At 36.7% G+C, this 18975-nt stretch overlaps 1 protein-coding gene across 1 annotated transcript; it reads right to left on the reverse strand.

Annotated features, from left to right (window-relative positions):
- Nucleotides 1–14676: 14676 nt before the first annotated feature.
- LOC139144477 (uncharacterized) lies at nucleotides 14677–16499 on the reverse strand. The gene is made up of 4 exons (XM_070715175.1): nucleotides 16348–16499; nucleotides 15942–16034; nucleotides 15112–15178; nucleotides 14677–14766 (listed from the first exon to the last, which is right to left on the reverse strand). Exons 1-4 carry the CDS (start codon nucleotides 16497–16499, stop codon nucleotides 14677–14679), a joined length of 402 nt encoding a protein of 133 aa, XP_070571276.1.
- Nucleotides 16500–18975: the final 2476 nt, after the last annotated feature.

Raw genomic sequence — 18975 nt, forward strand, 5'->3', positions numbered from 1 at the left:
ACCACAGCACCGGCCATCTTAGTATTTGGTGCACAGGTGCATGCAGGGTTGGAGATGTGACTTCGTCCTAATGAACATGCCAGTGTCAAAAATATGCAAATGAGGGGAAAAAAGGAAGAATTCTGCAAATTGCTAAATTCTAATGTTGATCACATTAGGTTGAAACTTGGAATGCAGGTTCCTTTAGGTAACCGAAATTAGGTGTGTACAAATTTAGGTGAAATTTACATGTTTGTACATTTTGGGTAATTAAGTCCCCGCAAGCGGGGACTTTATGGGTTAGGTCATGTCCGTCCCGGCGTCCTTCCGTCCGTGCACCTGTCATCAACGATTTCTGTGGCATCTGTGAAGCGATCGTTTTGTAACTGGGCATAAATGTAGTACCATATGGTCTCTTGATGCACAGTCCTTATTATCTCAAAATAATTCAATTTAGTCACCAAAATTACTCTTGATGTCTTTTATTCAGACTTTTTCTCTGAATCCGAATCTGAAGCCAATGTTTGGATCATGTAAATACACTGATGACGTAAATCACCGGACTGTACGATTATTTATGGGGAGACGCTAGCAAAGGTTGTAGTCGATTCCAAAAGGTATTTCGCAGGACTGGTGACGGTTTCGGTTGGTCAGTTTTAGGAGTTTTAGGCGTCAAGCGTGTCTGAACGAGAGCCACAGAAAGCTTTAGTAATTTGCAAAAAATGTCATCTCGTCAGTTTTAAACGTCATCGTTGACAAGCACTACGGTTGTTTATGCGGGCTCCCGTAAAATAATGGTATGGTCAGATGATTTGAATCGCTGGTGATCACATGCAGTGGAAACGTGCTCTGAAATGTGGCTGTTTGACAAAGTTATCTATTGGGATCAGACGGTCCGTCATGACGGGACGAAAAAATGAAGGCGGCGTTCGACGTCGACTGCATTGGCCACGAATGATGCCGTCCGCAAAGTAATGCAGTACCGAAAAACCGTCATTAATATTCAACTTTTTTCGCTACTCGGAAGTTGAAAGAACAGCTAGTACGGGATCGAAATAAAATACTCGAGAAAGAACGTTGACTTTCAAAGTCTGAAGGAGCCATGCTCTGCCTGATGGCTATCCCTTGGTGGAGCGTAACGGTGCGAAGGCCCGCGCTGTTTTTGGAGTTTGGTGATGAATGCCGCAAATAACAACGTTGCAGACGGCTTGTTGAAGCAAACAATATTCGTTCGTATAGCCATGACATGCATGTTGATGATGCCGATCATTGACCAATGTAATTTTGTCTTTCATAGTCAGGATGCAAACCTTTCGATAATACAACCAATGATAAAGTCGACCATCGCAGAATTACGGATAGTGTTAGATGTAAAGGAATCATGAATGCAACCTTTCGTTAATACAACCAATGATACAGTCGACCATCGCAGAATTACGGACAGTGTTTAAATAGATGTAAAGGAATCATGAACGCGAGTTCAGAGAAGAAATCGAAGCCAACCACACGATCTGACATATGCTAATGAGAGCTGCGTCATCCGCTTTGCCTGTGCAAACTCGCGTCGACGCTTCATCGCGCCGAACATTTGATACAGCGAACGGAGGAGCGATTTCCTGCCAACTGTACTACATGTACTAATATCCTATTGTGTCTTGACAAAGTCATAAATGCAAGTAAATACCCAGAGATTGACAATGAACTCCGTGACTACGGTATCGAGGCACTTGAAACTTCATCGATCATCTTGGATCAGACTACGTAAACTGTGAGCACTCACGGCAACGTGTTTAGAAACGACTTCAGACAAGCGAAGTTTACTGAGAACTCGGAGTCATGTCGTTTGCTAATTCAAGAATATGTGGAAAGGTTTCCTGCAGTTCGACAATTGACATGTATTGCAGTAGTAATTCCTGTATCCTTGGTTGCATGCGAAAAGGGCTTCAGCTGCTAAAACAGGAGCCCCGTAGTAGATTTTCCGACGGCAATGTAGATTATTAGGGGACAAAGCCCTATGGGGCTTGTCCCCTATTGTATTTACTCTGGATCACTTCTTCTTCTTCTTCTTCTTCTTCTTCTTTTTCCTCTTCTTCCGACAATTCTTTGCAAAGCTAGATCTCCAAAACCGTTGCGCGCAGCCTTTTCAAATTTGCAGGGCATATTAAGCATACTGAGTACTGGTGCACCTGACCCTTCATATTTTGATTGGATACATGACCTGGCTGTTATTAATTATTAAAAATTTTAATTTCACCTAATTTGCATAAAAATTGAAAAATCGAAAATCTGTTAAGAAACTTTTTAGACCATACTACCTAGATGCTACATACCAAATTTCAGGAATTTTCACCTTGCCGTTTATGAGAAGAAGATTTTTAAAGTATTATTTTTCTGATTTTTCAATAACCTTTGACCTCCCCTATACCTCTGCAGCTAAGCTATACCAATGGCTTATTCTGGCCTATGTGAGAGTCGTGGGGGGCCGGGGGCTAGTGACTACTGAACAATGACCTACAGGGGATCAAACTGCAAATCAATATTTTGAGGATGAACTTGACCTATGACCCTGGCATGTTTCTCTACCACATTGATTATGCACATATGTAATTCCAGCCTTCAAACTAGAGCTGGAGTTCTGATTTTTGGTATACAAGGACATGTATCAGTGTTACGGTTTTTTAACAAAATGTCACATGACCAGCTCATCCTATACCTCATTGATTATGCACATATCTAATTCTGGGCAAGCCAATAGAGCTGGAGGTCTGATTTTTGGTATATAGTGATAACCATTGAAAACAATTTTTTTCACAAAATGTCACATGACCTTGATGACCCTTGACCCCAAATATACATATCTGTCCATAACTCAGTAACCACAAGGGCTACAGCCTTCATATTTGGTATGATGGGAGACCTTATGGTACCATAGGTCATGCCTAATTAAATATGCACATATCTAATTTTGGGCAAGCCAACAGAGCTGGAGGTCTGATTTTTGGTATATAGGATAACTATGGGATACAATTTTTTTGACAAAAAGTCACGTGACCTCGATGACCTTTGACCTCAATTATACATATCTGTCCATAACTCAGTAACCACAAGGGCTACACCCTTCATATTTAGTATGATGGGAGACCTTATGGTACCATAGGTCATGCCTCATTAAATATGCACATATCTAATTTTGGGCAAGCCAACAGAGCTAGAGGTCTGATTTTTGGTATATAGGGATAACTATGGGATACAATTTTTTTGACAAAATGTCACGTGACCTCGATGACCTTTGACCTCAAATACACATATCTGTCCATAACTCAGTAACCACAAGGGCTACACCCTTCATATTTGGTATGATGGGAGACCTTATGGTACCATAGGTCATGCCTCATTAAATATGCACATATCTAATTTTGGGCAAGTCAACAGAGCTAGAGGTCTGATTTTTGGTATATAGGGATAACTATGGGATACAATTTTTTGACAAAATGTCACGTGACCTCGATGACCTTTGACCTCAAATATACATACCTGTCCATAACTCAGTAACATCAAGGACTACACCCTTCATATTTGGTAAGATGGGATACCTTATGGTAAGATATGCTGTACCTCATTAAATATGCACATATCTAATTTTGGGCAAGCCAATAGAGCTAGAGGTCTGATTTTTGGTATATAGGAATAACTAGGTGATACAATTTTTTTGACAAAATGTCACGTGACCTCGATGACCTTTGACCTCAAATATACATATCTGTCCATAACTCAGTAACCACAAGGGCTTCACCCTTCATATTAGTATGATGGGAGACCTTACGGTACCATATGTCATGCCTAATTAAATATGCACATGTCTAATTTTGAGCAAGCCAACAGAGCTAGAGGTCTGATTTTTGGTATATAGGGATAACTATGGGATACAATTTTTTTGACAAAATATCACGTGACCTCGATGACCTTTTTTCCATAAATATACATATTTGTCCATAACTCAGTAACCAAGAGTCTTATACCCTTCATATTTGGCACGATCTTAGACCTTATGATGCCACATGCAGTACCTCATAATTGTGCACATTTCTAATTTTGAGCTAGCAATAAACCTAGTGTTCTGATTTTTTGTTGACAGATGTAACATAAGGAAAGAAAGTTTTGTTGCAAAAAAGACATGTAACGGTAATGACCTTTGCCCTCTCTGAATACATTTGCCTTCTTTTTCCCACTTAAGATTGCTTTGGCCCCGGCATTGCTGCTTGCAGCTATATTTTGATGTTGCTCTCAATGGAAGGGCCGTGTGTTGCCGATTTCCCGTACGGCAGAGCAAGGGAGATATTTGCCTCGAGGGCTCGCAGAAACCCTAGGAATTCTTAGATGTTGAATGTTATTGACATGATACTCAGAATTCAACATTAACACAACTATCAGTAGTTTACAGCTACTAAACATTCCAAACATGTAAACAGCGGGGACTGTGTCATCTTTCGATGACTTGTTTTTTCAGTTTTAAGTAAAAAAATTTTCTTCTCTGAAACCGCTTGTCCGATTGCTTCAAAAGTTGGTATCCATGTTCATCGGGATGACCTAAGTCAAGTATGTACATATTGTAGTGAATTTTCATATTTGTAATTTTGGGGCCATTTTCCAAATTTTTGGTCAATTGTTTCTCCACAAACTGCTGACATGATAGCTTTGATTTTTAGCTCCGCTGTCAGTGACGCGGAGCTTATTAAATAGGTTGATTTTCCGTCGTCGTCCGTCCGTTGTCCGTCAACAATTGCCTTCTCCTCTGAAACCGCAAGTCCAATTGCTTTGAAATTTTATATGCAGCTCACTTGTGGTGACCTCACTTAAGTTTGTTCAAATCGTGGTGAAATTTGCATATTTGTATTTTTGGGGTATTTTTTGGTGTTTTTGGTAAAAAAATCTTCTCTGAAACCGCTTGTCCCACTGCTTTGAAATTTGATATGCAGTTTACTTAGGGTGACTTCAGTCAGATTTGTTCAAATCGTGGTGAAATTTGCATATTTGTATTTTTAAGGCAATTTTTGTCATTTTTGCTAAAAAAATCTTTAAAAATCTTCTTCTTCAAAAGTACCCGTCGGATAGCTTTGATATTTGGTACATAAGTCTCTAGGGATGATCTATTTCAGATTTCTTCAAATTGTGCAGAAATATGCAAATTTGCATTTTTAAGGCAATTTTTGCCATTTTGGTCAAAAAATGTATTTCTCTAAAAGTACTGGTCTGATAGTTTTGAAATTGATATACAGGTTTCTATAGATGAACTAAGTAATATATATTGAATTGCTGATGAAATCTGTAATTTTGTATTTTTGGGGCAATTTTTGCCATTTTTGGTCAAAAAATGTGTATTTCCAAAAGTACTGATCTGATAGCTTTGAAACTTGGTATACAGGTTTCTACAGATGAAAAAAATAATATTTATTGAAATTATGCTGAAATCTGCAATTTTGTATTTTTGGGGCAATTTTTGCCACTTTTGGTCAAAAAATGTGTATAACCAAAACTACTCATCTGATAGCTTTGCAATTTGGTATACAGGTTCCTACAGATCACCTTAATGATATTTATTGAAATTATGATGAAATCAGCAATTTTGAATTTTTGGTTCATTTTTTTCCATTTTTGGTTAAAAATGTGTTTCTCAAAAAGTACTGGTCCAGCAGCTTTGAAATTTGGTATACAGGCTTCTATAGATGAACTAAATTTGATCTTTTGAAATTATGATGAAATCTGCAATTTTTACGCTCCCATATATGCATATGTATATATGCAAATGGGAGGTATTCGTATAAGGTGGCAAAATGGCGTCTGTGTGTATGTATGTAAGTATGTATGTATGTCTGTTAGTCCGTCCACATCAAAAACTCCTAAACCGTAGCACCTACTGTCTTAGTATTTGGTGTACAGGTGCACCTAGGGGTGGAGATGTGAACTTGTTCAAATGACCATGTCAGTGCCAAAATATGCAAATGAGGGGGAAAAAGGAAAAATCCTGCAAATGGCTAAAACTCAGTAAGCATTGGTCAGATTTGGTTGAAACTTGGTATGCAGATTTCTTTAGGTATTCTAAATTATATGTGCAAAAATTGGGATGAAATTTGCATGTTTGTATTTTTAGGGTATTTTTTTCCGTTTTTAGTCAAAAAATCTTGTTCTCTGAAATCGCTCGTCTGATTGCTATGAAACTTAATATTCATGTTCCTCAGAATGACCTCAGTCATGTTTGTACAAATTGTATTGATATTGTCATATTTGTAATTTTTGGGCAATTTTCCCAATTTAATCCAAAAACTACTGATTTGATAGCTTTGATATTTGGTATACAGGTATTTAAGATTAATCTCAATATAATGTATTGAAGGTATGTTGAAACTGGCATTTTTTTTTAATTTATGGGGCAATTTTTGCCTTTTTGGTCAAAAAATTGTTCTCCTAAAACTACTGATCTGGTAGCTTTGATATCTAGTGTACAGGTTCCTAGGGTTTATGTTGATTAGATATATTTAAAAATAGGATGAAATCTGCAATTTTGTATTTTGGGGGGCAATTTTTCTCATTTTTGGTCAAAATATTTGTTTCTCAAAATTTACCAGTCTGATTGCTTTGATATTTAGTAAACCGGTTCTTATGGTTTTTGTTAATCATAAGATATATTGAAATTAAGTTGAAATCCGGAATTTTGAATTTTGGGGGCAACTTTGCGAAACTTTCAGTTTTACTTGGATATCTTTCATTTGTATTTTTAAGTTTTTTTGGTAATTTTATACCTACTGGAACTAAGAATATATAATGTGGTGATTTAGTAAGCATTTGATGTGGTAAACTGTATTTTGTGTTGAAATGCGGTAAAAAAGTCCTGGCAGATTTTGAAAAAATTCCAAACAAATGCCAATAAAAAATTCAGCCAGAGAAGGTTTGACAAAAAGAAAAGGTGGGAGAGTGGGGAAAAAAAGAATGTACAATGGATCGGATAAAAAAGATAATGTACCTCATCAATTTTCCAGACACCATCCCTTATCAAATGGTCCACCCCGATGTATTTTTGTGCACAATTAACCAATTAACCATGCAGTGTATTTTAGTTTAAGATGTCAAGTTAGGTAAGGATTTGAAAGGAATAGTCAAGTTCACCACAGTTTAACTTTATCTCTTGTGTCATCATCCTTGTGTAATTGGTTAAGTTTGTAAGTTGTTCCAGATGTGGATGCACCAGCTGTTCTGGAAGAAAACAATGTTTACTTTTGCCTGTAGGGTTTCTGAGTTGATGATTGTATGTTGCAATTTCTCCATGTATCTGGTGTATGGGCAAAGTGTAAACATTAGTTGCATGTTATGTATTTCAGTCAATGTCAAATATTGTAAATGAAAAATCAAGAACAGTTTACTGTGTGCTTGTAAAAGATAACATATTTGTCAATACATAAACTGCCTTGCAGATTGATTGTTTTAAAGATTATCACAGAAGTAGAAAAGGAAAAGAAAGTAATCAAATCGCTGTAACATATTCACTCTCAGTGCCTGTATAGGCCTATACTTAACTATTTTATCATTACATTCAGCTGTTTGTTATGTCTTTATCACTCTCCATGGGCCAAGGCACACTTGGGGTCAATGTCATCACTCTGTGCCAGTCCGTGTATGTCAGTCTGTCTGTATATGTATGTCCGTGTTTCATACAATTGTTGACTTGTTTTGATAACTATATGGGAGCGAACAGTGATGTTGTCACTATTTTTATTTTTGGGGGCAATTGTTGCTATTTTTGGTCAGAAAATTTTATTCTCAAAAAACTATTCATCAGATAGCTTTGGTTGACATGTTCTTAGGGATGATCCGATGTGATATATGCAAAGTATGATGAAATCTTCAATTGTTTATTTTTGCTGCTATTTTAACCACTTTTTTCTGGCCACTGCATTGAGCTATCAAAGATTTAATTTCCACCTTCTTCATCAACATGTGTCAAAAATAGTTATTCTCTACATAAACACAGCGGAGCTATATCGGCTGCTAGGTCGCTTGTTATGTTAATATGCTATATTGAAAGTAGGATGAAATCTGCAAGTTTGTATATTTAGGGCCGTTTTTGCTATTTTTGGTCGAAAAATTTAAGGCGCACACTGAGACAGAACATTATTACCTGTGAAGCGTATAGAGTTTCATCAAAATCACTTAGAAAATATGAAGAGTCAAAACTTATTCTCTGGTTTATATTGTACAGAAGGGAATACTTTTTCGATACATTCTCCACATGATTCTCAGTCCTTCTCTTTTGAAAAATGTTTGAAGAAATTGACAATATGGCAGGGATTTTTCTTGCACCTCCGGATGCAAGACAATGGGCTGACACTGCACTACCCACAATACATGGATAGTCTCCACGTTAATGTCAATGTATTGGATTTCCTGCCAGGAAAAGCAGGCCGTGGGAAAAGTTACAAGGGAAATTTTATAGCCAGTTAGGGTACAAAGCAAAGAACTACTTGTTTGAAATTTTCAATATTTGTTCTGTGATTATCTCGTGTTGCAGCAATGTTACAGAAGACAGCAAAAGCTTGTCCTGGAAAAATTTTCCCATTTCTGTCCTTCATGAGTTATGTCCAGCGGTAAAACAAATGTTACAGGATAAATTCTGAGCTGACAACCATTCGCCTATTTGTTAGCGTTGTACTGTAATCGTAGGATTCAGAGAGGCCGTTTTTTTTAAAAACGACATACAATAAGGTCTCTTATCAAGAATTTATATTTATTTGCGCATAAATTCGTGGAAACACGATTGATCATAGAATGTGCAATCATTGTTTAATGGTAACAGTAACCCAGTTAGCGAAACTTATCTCAAGCTTGCAGTAATATTCACTCTATCGAACTTTTCTTAAGATTGATACTCATGATACGGTGATGTTAACATGAAAAGGGCCAGACGTAATTTTTGATGATTTTCCGTCGTCGTTGCTAGTGTCATCAACAGTTTCTTGTTCTACTGCCCAATGCAAAGGAAACCTTGATTTTAACTCGTCAACAAAATGGACCGTCATATATTTGCGTTTGAATTCCAACCCGGACTTGAATTAAATGGTCAATAACTAAAAGCAATGCAGTCTGTATAGGCTTAGTTGACAAGCTGAATACTGCGGATTCAAATACCTGTTGGCTAGTAGGAGAAGAAACAAAATTATCAAATATTAGAGCGAATAGCCCTTAAATGGTAAACTTTTAGTTCGTTTCAGACTTTCTTCATCGGATTGTCATAGTGTTGAAAGTGTTTAAATGCTCTGTCACTTCTATCGAGTACAACAAACATACCGGTACATATAAGTGATAACGATGATGTTTTGAGAACTCTGTGTGAATGTTTTAAAAACAAATTAAAGGGAGGCGGTCGTCGGAACTGCGGGTGTGCGACTTTCTTGTTTACAAAAATGTATTATGCAATATATTTGAATGCACATCAAAATAGCTGCAACATTTAAATTTTACAATATTCATTGTACGATATTCATTATTCTTTGTTCATTTTTTAACCTTCATCTATCGCCATCGTACCCTAGATAGTGTTTACATCGGTCGCAGGGACCCTGGCTGAGTTCCGACGACCCCTCCCTGTAAAGGCAATGTATCGCCTTCTGTATCAAACAGTACAGGTCAACGGCTGGAGATTTTCCTCGTCTAAATTATCTAGGACGAAAATACTCACCTCAGTAGCTACAACGACCATTGAATGCTATACGTTATCACTCTATTTTGACTGTTAACAATCAACACATTATAATAAAGAACTGACAAAAGGTGAATATCCAGAGATAAAAGCTTTACAAATAATACTCAATAAATACTCACGTAAAACCAATCTGAGAACAGAATCAAATATGAATTGTTATCTATATGTTAAATATTAATATTCATGCTGAATTTATTAGTAATCTCGATTATAACGTGGTTTAGATTCATCGCATAAAGGATGTAATTAAATGTTTATTCGTCGGTATAATTCATGAAACATTATAAAAAATGTCAATAGAAAATGGTGGTTTGAATATTTCAAAAACGCATTGTTTCATATTAACATTATTTAGAAAACCTAAGCTTGAGGATTTCAATTCATCGACAGGGTGTGTGTTTTGTATACAATCGAGACTTACTTGAATTGAAAGTCCAATTGTTGATACAAAAATCGAAAGCGTCATGGGGACAATAGCTGTAACTATCAGCCTTAACACTATTTTGAGTTTCGTTTATTTAGTTTTTGCTGATTAATTTACGTTAAAGTTTGATTAAAAAAGAAAAGAAATAATGTATGTTTTAATGGTATATTTGCGGTATAGTCTGACATTTCACATACACGTGTTATATTGCAAGTTGAACTTTACTGCTATACGCATTTCGACGAATTGGACAAATAGTATGGTTTAGGAACAGAAGGTAAACACAATAAAATAAATCAAAAGTTACTGCTCAGTGAACGGAAACTAGTCCTTTGACAACAATTATTGATCTAAAGGATCCCACATTTTAGTTTGTTCCCATACTATCGGTTGGAGCAAAGGACATACAATGATATTTTACAGAGATAATCTTTTCTGTAGCGCTGTAACAAAGCATGAATACCAAACGGATACATATTCTCCTTTTACTTTTCAATAACAACAATGTTTAAAGTAGACATAAACTTTGACCCAGTAGTTCTGCCTATCAAAGAACATATTGATGTCTATTTTTCCGAGGCAGAAAGGTTATTCTGGCCACCTTCAAGTATATTAGAATACGATACAGATAGATATTCGGATTCCCACGTTGAATACTTTTCTGCTAATACTCTCATGTGGGCTTATTTTGCTATTTGTACATTACTGTGTTATACACTTTAAATTGGTACCTTGATGCATACCCCAAAATTGCTCTATGAAGTAATAAATATGACAACACTGAAATCTAAGAATGTCTCAAAGCTATCCGAAAATTTTTGAATTGTAATTATTTTGTGCCGTAAACGTCGCGAAAATGGTGTTGAAGCCATTGTCGGTCGCACAGTACTGAAGATTTCCCACAATTCATCGTGATTTGTACACACGGAAACTCCTCAGTGTAATCTACTGTGTCTCCCATGTGTAGACAAATTCACAGGCTAGTTTTCTAAATTCTGAAATCGTACTTTTCAGGACACCATTCTTCTTTTTAAATGATTTAGAAAAGTATGCTTGATTAAGAGAGGAGATAGCATTTTTGTAAAAATTTTCACTAATTGTGTCTTCAGCCATACAGAATAATGTGATGGAAAGTAGGGAGACTAGTTGCACCTGTTTTATGAAACAAAAGGATATTGATTTTTTCCAAACAGAAAGACAAAAGAAATTTGCATGCTAAGTTTCCTCAGAGAATGACCCCTTCAGTTTGTCATAACTTGCTGCCTAAAAGTATGGCATTTGTAGTACCTGCAGAATGTGACTTTTACTGATATTTAATGGTTTCTTAGAAATTTATACTGAAATATCTAATCGTACTTTCAATAGATATAATTAATCAAGTATCTAGAGGTTTTATATTATTGCTTTCTGGCAGTACTGAAAAAGTTATAAAAATTTTAATGTCGTGTGTACAAATCAAACTGAATAATGGGTAATTTATTGTACTGTGGGTCGTCTGACATTAGCTGAATAAAATGCGACTCAAAAATATTTTGATTGCATATTATATTTTGTATATTGACCGAATGGACAATTTAATCAACAGTTAACTGATGTGCTTAAAAGGGTATCCTAATTTAATGATGTTTTCCTAATATCTATTCAATCGGGTTATTTGAATTTGCATTATTTCACCAGAATTAGGTATGACATAAATTCGATAGTGTTTTCACTTTTAAAAATGTCAAAGGTTTACATAATATATTACCTTTGATGAAAGTATACTGCAACATCATTAAAAAATTTGTAGACAATATCAGGGTCTATTTTTTATATTAGATTTCATGCTATTCTATGAAGAATCGGAAATTTATTAAAATAAAACAGAACAGTTTAATATAAACAGGATGATTTAGGGTTTGGTTCAAATATCGTGAAGTTTTGATAGAGAGTGGCGATCCGTGGACAATGAGCTGGTTTTAAAACCATACGTTGGCTGGCGTTTCCTAGATGGAAAAGTCTTCGTCATATACACTAGGTGCTACTTTATTCTGCCCGTGCTTGTTTGCCTAGAACGAAACCATAACAACTGTATTATGAGTTGTCAAGTCTAAAGCCTGTCACACATGACAGAACTTAGCTGGTCAAAATCTTATTCGAGGCTGTTTGCTTAGCCATTTTACCCTAGTGTACAGGCGATTTTCGTAAATATTTCCCTTTTGTGCCGTTGAGCAAAATACGTAACATGTTTGATAATTTATACCTCGGAAGAAAGATTCCTCACCGTGTGCGCTGGAGAAAGTGATTTTCCTCACGTCTTTTTTAATACTGAAGCACACGTATTAAGATCACATGACAGTACACAATGACTGCCCATATCCTGGCCCGTTGCATTTAAAACACAATAGCCTGTGGTCCGACACACGGTGAAGGTCGTCAGGATACATGGTAGACAAGACAGATCGACTTTATTTCTGATGCGCACAGCGACAGGCAAAAAATACCTCACATGTTGAATGTTTACCACAACGGCATAAAAGGAAAAATAAACTCGCGATAAAACGCCCGCACACGGCTTAGCAAACAGCCGCGAATGAAATTTTGCTCAGCTAAGTTTTCTCGCGTGCTATGATATTGAAGACATTTGAAGTGATTCGGATCGAAGGAACTGCAAACGATTTGCAAAGTCTAGTGTTGTCTAAATCGAATAGACTTGAAGAGATTTGCAGTCTCGTGTTGTTGTTGGATTATGACCTCACAGTCCCCTTTTCGTTCATTTTCATATAAATTATGTTTTGTGACGTAGTTTAATGTTTTTAATCCCGATTTATGCTCTTCCCGAAAATTGATATGATGTACAAGTAACGAAATTTCAGTAATTGTTCAAAAGCAAGTATGTCAGCAAGCAAGCATGTGTGAAGGAGGTGAGTGGGCAAGTAACTTAACAAGTGAATAAAAAATAAAGTGAGTATGTATGTATACAAGTGAGTGAGTAAGTCAGTTTGGTCGGTCAGTAAGGTCAGTCAACCAACCAACAAAACAACCAACCAGCAGGCAAGCCAGCCAATCAATCAATCAATCAATCAGTGAAAACAAATTCTATTCCATACCAGAGCAAACATTGTCATGATGCCATCTGATTTTAATTTCTTCTTCTTTTTCTCAGCTTTTTCCAACTGGTTCATCTCTGCCTTTTGTTTCTGCACCCGACTTCTGATGCGTCTACGGGCATCAAATCGCGCATGCTCTGTTTTCTTCACTTCAATCAGGGCAGCTTTATAATCATCATCTCCTTCAAAATGTATGCCAATAGCACGTACCATCTGTTGCAAATACAAAAAACCTTGATATTTATCCCCGACTTCTTGATAGCGGTTGAAGATTATCTTAGCTATGAATATGATTCAGTGAATAGTGTTTGATATCCAGTGAATGCTGTCATAATACAAGAAGGGAGGGTCATCTCATCTGCGGACTGTTGGATTTGTGTAGCCCCACATGTCTGAATGTTATACTAAGAGAGGTTGCCCGAATAAATATAGTGCACGACTAATATTTCATTCACAAGTGTTTTATACGTACCTCAGCATTAGTTGCACATGCTGACAGAAACACATCCGAAGCCTGTGTGAAAGAGAGAATTATATGATTAAAATGAACAGTGAGTTCGTAGAAACAAACTCTATTCGCATGATGAAAGTAATCTCATGAATAAAGTTGACGGCAACTTCATGGATTCAAAAGTGTCCATATTTTATTTTGTATCCTCTGGTTTCATAGTTTACATGTAGTTGCTCCGCTGCATTTCATTGTAGGTGGTAGACATCTTGACATCACGTTCTGACGTTGATAGCGTGTACCATCGCTCAATAAAGAATGCTTTTTGAGGTGAGTGAACGTACTAAATCGTCGGTAACATGGTCTATATTCAGATGCTACCTTAGCGAACAAAGCGGAGGTATCGATTGCCATATACTGCAACTCATTCAGCCAACTCAACTCTTCGATTTCAGCTGCATTCGGAAGAAAAAGTGTTATACATTCATAGACAGTAGTACAGCGCTGTGCTCTAGTACAATCTTTCATTCTGTTATTGCATTCCCCACAGCGCCCCCTGCTTCGTCATATGCAAAGATCAATAAGTTAGACTCACTAAGGATATCCATCATATAATCACTTTACTTACAAACACAAACGACGCTAAGGCGAATATATATCCAGCGATGAGATCATCTGTTACAATGGTATATGAACCAGCAATCCAATACGTGACGTCTGCCAACAGAACTGCATTACAGAACGTAGTTCCTCCCTAAGATAAAAAAAAATTGAAGTAGTAATAAGTCAAGATAAATATTTACATGGACGCTACATCGTTGATGCGTTCATGAAGTGGCAGTACATGCCTATATTATATATGCAAACTTGACTTTTGAAGCACCATTGCTGTATTTGACAGAGAAAAATAATATAACACTTTTTCGATCCGATGTTATCGTTCCGTTTAAAACAAAGTGCATTTTTGGAATTCTATATCGTTGACTTACCAGAATTTCTGCCATTCGTATGGCTCATACTTTTTCTTCTCCCTGTTGTACAGAATGTGAGTGTATCCAAGGCAGTAGATGCTTACCTGACGTTAAAGAGAGGAATTTCAATAATCAAGAACCATTGAAACTATTTAGTATTCAAAGGACACCTTAAATACTCGAAACTCAGAATGTGAGCAGCGCTAAATCTTGGATGGATTTTCGCGACACAAACGTTTTTCATTTCATCGTTTACGACGGAAAACGTAAAAGCATGACGACCTTTTTAACTGGCTTTTCCAGAATACACTCTATCCATGCAACTTCATACTATTTTAAACGTAAAATCCCCGATTTTATAGTAATCATCTATTTGCATGACTATCACAATGATATAAAATGATGCCAAACGTAATCTAATGTATATTCAACTTATAAGCAATACATACCAGAATCATCACAATGTTGAGTGTACCAACAGCCTTGAAAACCAAGTGTTCGACTCGTTTCCAGCAACTGTGAATTAAATATTTAACTATCATAAGTTTATACCTGAAGATGGTACGTCAACAACATCAGTAATATAATAACGAAAATCTTGGCTATTGAAAAAAATGTGTGACAACAGCCCCCCCCCCCTCCACGTACAACTTTTCTTCAGAGGTTCTTGAGATTCTCATTCTACTTTGGTGTTTCAAAAACAATTTTGTTGACACATGCCTCGGAAATATGAAGTAGGTCGATCAAACACTTTTGGTGATGTGAAATTTCTCATTGTCCTTGCGGTGACCGTGGAAAATTGCGAGGTGGTGTACTAATGTCATCCAGCATTGTTGAAAACGTGAACACGACTTACAGTTGAATTTGGATGGATGAAGTTATGGGAAAGCTAACAATTGAACATGGCAACGAGCAAGGAAACAGTCTTACAGCAAGGAAACAGTCTTACAGCTAGGAAACAGTCTTATAGTTAAAAACATACTTTAAAATTGCATTCCTTATATAAAATATACATAGAGTGTACATAGCATATTTCATATTCGCTTGCACGTATTGCCAGTCTTCGCGTTTTTTCCCTTCAGATATGATGAAGACACAGTGCGCGAAGAGTTCTTGGCATTAGAAAAAAAAATTATACGAGACCGTATTTCCGAAAACCTTAGTCTTTAATTCACTAATCGCTGATTAATATCTGCTTTATGTTGTCAGTTAAGGTCATCTGAAAACTAATTCGTCATTCCTCGACAGCAGTATGTCACTATTCATGATAGATAATTACCTTATCTCATCATCATAGGATTCACCGATACTAAAAGCCAAGCAGCCTGGGATCATCGCCGGTAGGATCCATCCAAAACATGCATATGCAAACCTTGATAGAAATGAACCGAAATTCGATTCAATATGTATTCAAATGTTTGTGTACCCATTGTAATGTACATTTGTGGGTCGAATGCGACACAGTAACGTGTCACAGAGTTGCTTTGTCACTGCTCTTGAGCACAGTTTTCGCCTTTATTGGTGTAAAATATTTATAGTGTGTTTGTACCTTCCCCATGTTAGTGGCTTAACTGATAATGAACCGGATTTACTTGTTGCTGCGGAGAACGATGAAGTTTGTGACTAAACTAGGCTTAGCGGCGACAACTTCGAATTCTTTCCTTATGATGTAATTATACACTTACTTTGCAGAACTACTGGTATGGATGTACTTTGACAGTCTGAGGAAAACCTCAATGGATAGATTCATAATCCATGCGATATTGACGACATGTGCTACTTGGAGTATCACTGCAATGGTTGGGCATGATTGCTGAACAGAGATCAAATATTTCATGTTAGTAAGAATGATAACAGTACAAGCATACTTTCGAAATGTTCACCTACTGTCCATTTTTTAGGTATAGTTCCCGATATGGCTAGACGGCAAAGGATTATAGAACACTCACATAATCACTTTCCCGCCTTAATGATAATCACTGCCAGGGGAGTACAGTCACGGGAAACATTTTGCAATTACATTATTACAAATACCAATTGGTTAAGAAATTGTGGAACGTGTATGGGCGAGAATCATTCTTTCCTAACATGTTGTTAATGGACAAAATCAAGCTGCAGCTGAACACGACCGTAACTGGGATCTTCCAGGGGTAATTTTCATATGTAAGAAAGAACCCCCGTGACATTAAACGCCGATTATTAGCACATTCAAGCAATTTGTAAGACTATCTTCGCAATTTGTAAGACTATCTTCCCTAGGAACTTCGTACTTTAATCAATAAAGTACTGTCTTTTGAGCTGAACTCGGCCAAATATTGATATCAAAATAACAGATTGCTGACAAAATGACTCCATCCATATCGTGAAGCATGTGAGCCCAACTGGAAGATAAGTAGCCTAAGCGAGACAAAGCAAAGATTGGACTGAGAACTCGACTCACCGATTTATCGTCAAGGACCTGGCTTACAATGGTGAGTACAGGCAAGGGAATGAACGAAATTATGGAAACTCTCAGCAAATTATATCTGTCCGTACTTATCCTGAAAGACGAAGTTTAGAGTGCAGTTAAATTTGGCGCCAAATATTTTAAAGTGGCCATGTAGTTGCATCCTCCCCTTGTACACGCAAGTTTGTCATATATCCCATCTATCTCTCCAAAATCATGCAGATGCCTTTCCGTCTCGCTTTTCCTTCTCCCTGTCTGAATTCATGCATAGGCAATACTAGAAGGATAAGGAGACCTATCAGACGAAACTGCGACATATATGCTGACCCAAGAAAGGCGATACCATCATAATCTGATGTACCAAAGGTCTTGACAGGCAAGACGTACCGGCAGTCTCTTCGCTTGTGCAAAATCCCTTTGCACGATATATAGAAATATAAGATATATTCGTTTAATTACATCAACATGTAATCATGTTTAAATAATTCAGGTGGTATTTACCTTGATAGGGTTACAAAGGTGAACGATAGCACCAACAGCAAAACCGAGAGTCCGTTGAAAATAATGGTAATTATCCTTCGAGCGACGATGAGGAACGGCTGAAAATAAACGGATGGATGAATGAACGAAAGCAGGGCAAAAATTTTTATGCATTGATACTGAATTCAATACATGAACGATTGATATATTACGATTGACATCTTACTGAAAAAAGAAAGAAAGTATGAATAAATGAGGCGCAGTTTCTTGCCATGTTTGGTCAAAACGTATTTTTTTTCACTCAAAGCTCTGAAAGCAATGTTAAACGGTTTTCAAATTAATGTAAACTTACCAGCTGTAGGAACACTCCATTTACATTATTCAAACGATGAAGAAATTTTCACATTTATATTTTGATGTCAATTTTCTTATTTTGGCAAACAAATTTTCTATAAAACCCAACTGTCCGATGCATAGTAACATACTCAGTCCATGTCTTGTTCACTGTCAACTTTGCGAATTTCAAAGCTCTCTCTTCATATTGAAAGTCATGCTAATTCTCTCTCGCAACAACAATATTTGTCGAAGTTAGAATTGTCATACAACAACGTAGATATTCGGACACTAAGACTAAATGCAACTTACCAAGGGCTTCTCGCCAATTGTCATCAACACTGCGTAATTTCCCAACTCTTTGCATTCACATGTTGTGAATCCTTTGCCAGACTGCGACGGAACCAGGCTGCAGGGTTCTGTCTCCCATATGCTGCGAACAGATAAAAACCTCCAAGATTAGCATAATCATGAGAGGCCACTCTGCAACAAACAACTACCTAGGGAGCCTCAATGTAACACTTTGACAGAGAATAAAGAAGGCAGGAATGTGCTAACGGGGAAAGTGTTTAGATTTCAAACAATCTTTTGAGAGTCGCATAATTCCATGTATAAGAGAGACGACCTTTAATACCAGAAGTTTAATATGGAGACAGAAAGGTCCACATTTTTGAGCACCTTTCTTGAAATGGTTTCAAGAAGTGTCGACTATTCATCGGTTATTCCTATGATGAAATATTTAAACAAAGTTGTTGTCCACTTACATCAAATTGTCTATTATTATATTCAGTAAGTAGAATATCAATTCTTACAAATATTAAAGACCACTGTCAGATTTTGAATGCTGACCTTTTTCTTCAAAAGGTTTTAAAAAAGCTGAAGATGATAATTTGACTGTAAATCTATTAAAACGTACCCTCTCCAGTTTCCATATGTCATAATAACACACTCCGAATCATAACCGACCTGCGATGAAAAAAAATTGAAGATGACAACATCTATTATGAAGCTGAACAGTCAACTTGGTAATTGTGAAAATCAATGGCTGTAATTA

Source organism: Ptychodera flava, chromosome 11 (assembly GCF_041260155.1).
Source record: "Ptychodera flava strain L36383 chromosome 11, AS_Pfla_20210202, whole genome shotgun sequence".
In the NCBI taxonomy this organism is placed as follows: domain Eukaryota; kingdom Metazoa; phylum Hemichordata; class Enteropneusta; family Ptychoderidae; genus Ptychodera; species Ptychodera flava.

What these genes read in the sequence shown, in the direction of transcription:
- LOC139144477 (XM_070715175.1), bottom strand. Translation starts at nt 16,499, where the DNA reads ATGAAATATTTGATCTCTGTTCAGCAATCATGCCCAACCATTGCAGTG. An exon ending in TCCTATGATGATGAGATAAG is followed by an intron (nt 15,179 to 15,941) that starts GTAATTATCTAT and finishes TTTAATTCACAG; the next exon opens with TTGCTGGAAACGAGTCGAAC. An exon ending in TCAACATTGTGATGATTCTG is followed by an intron (nt 14,767 to 15,111) that starts GTATGTATTGCT and finishes CTTTAACGTCAG; the next exon opens with GTAAGCATCTACTGCCTTGG.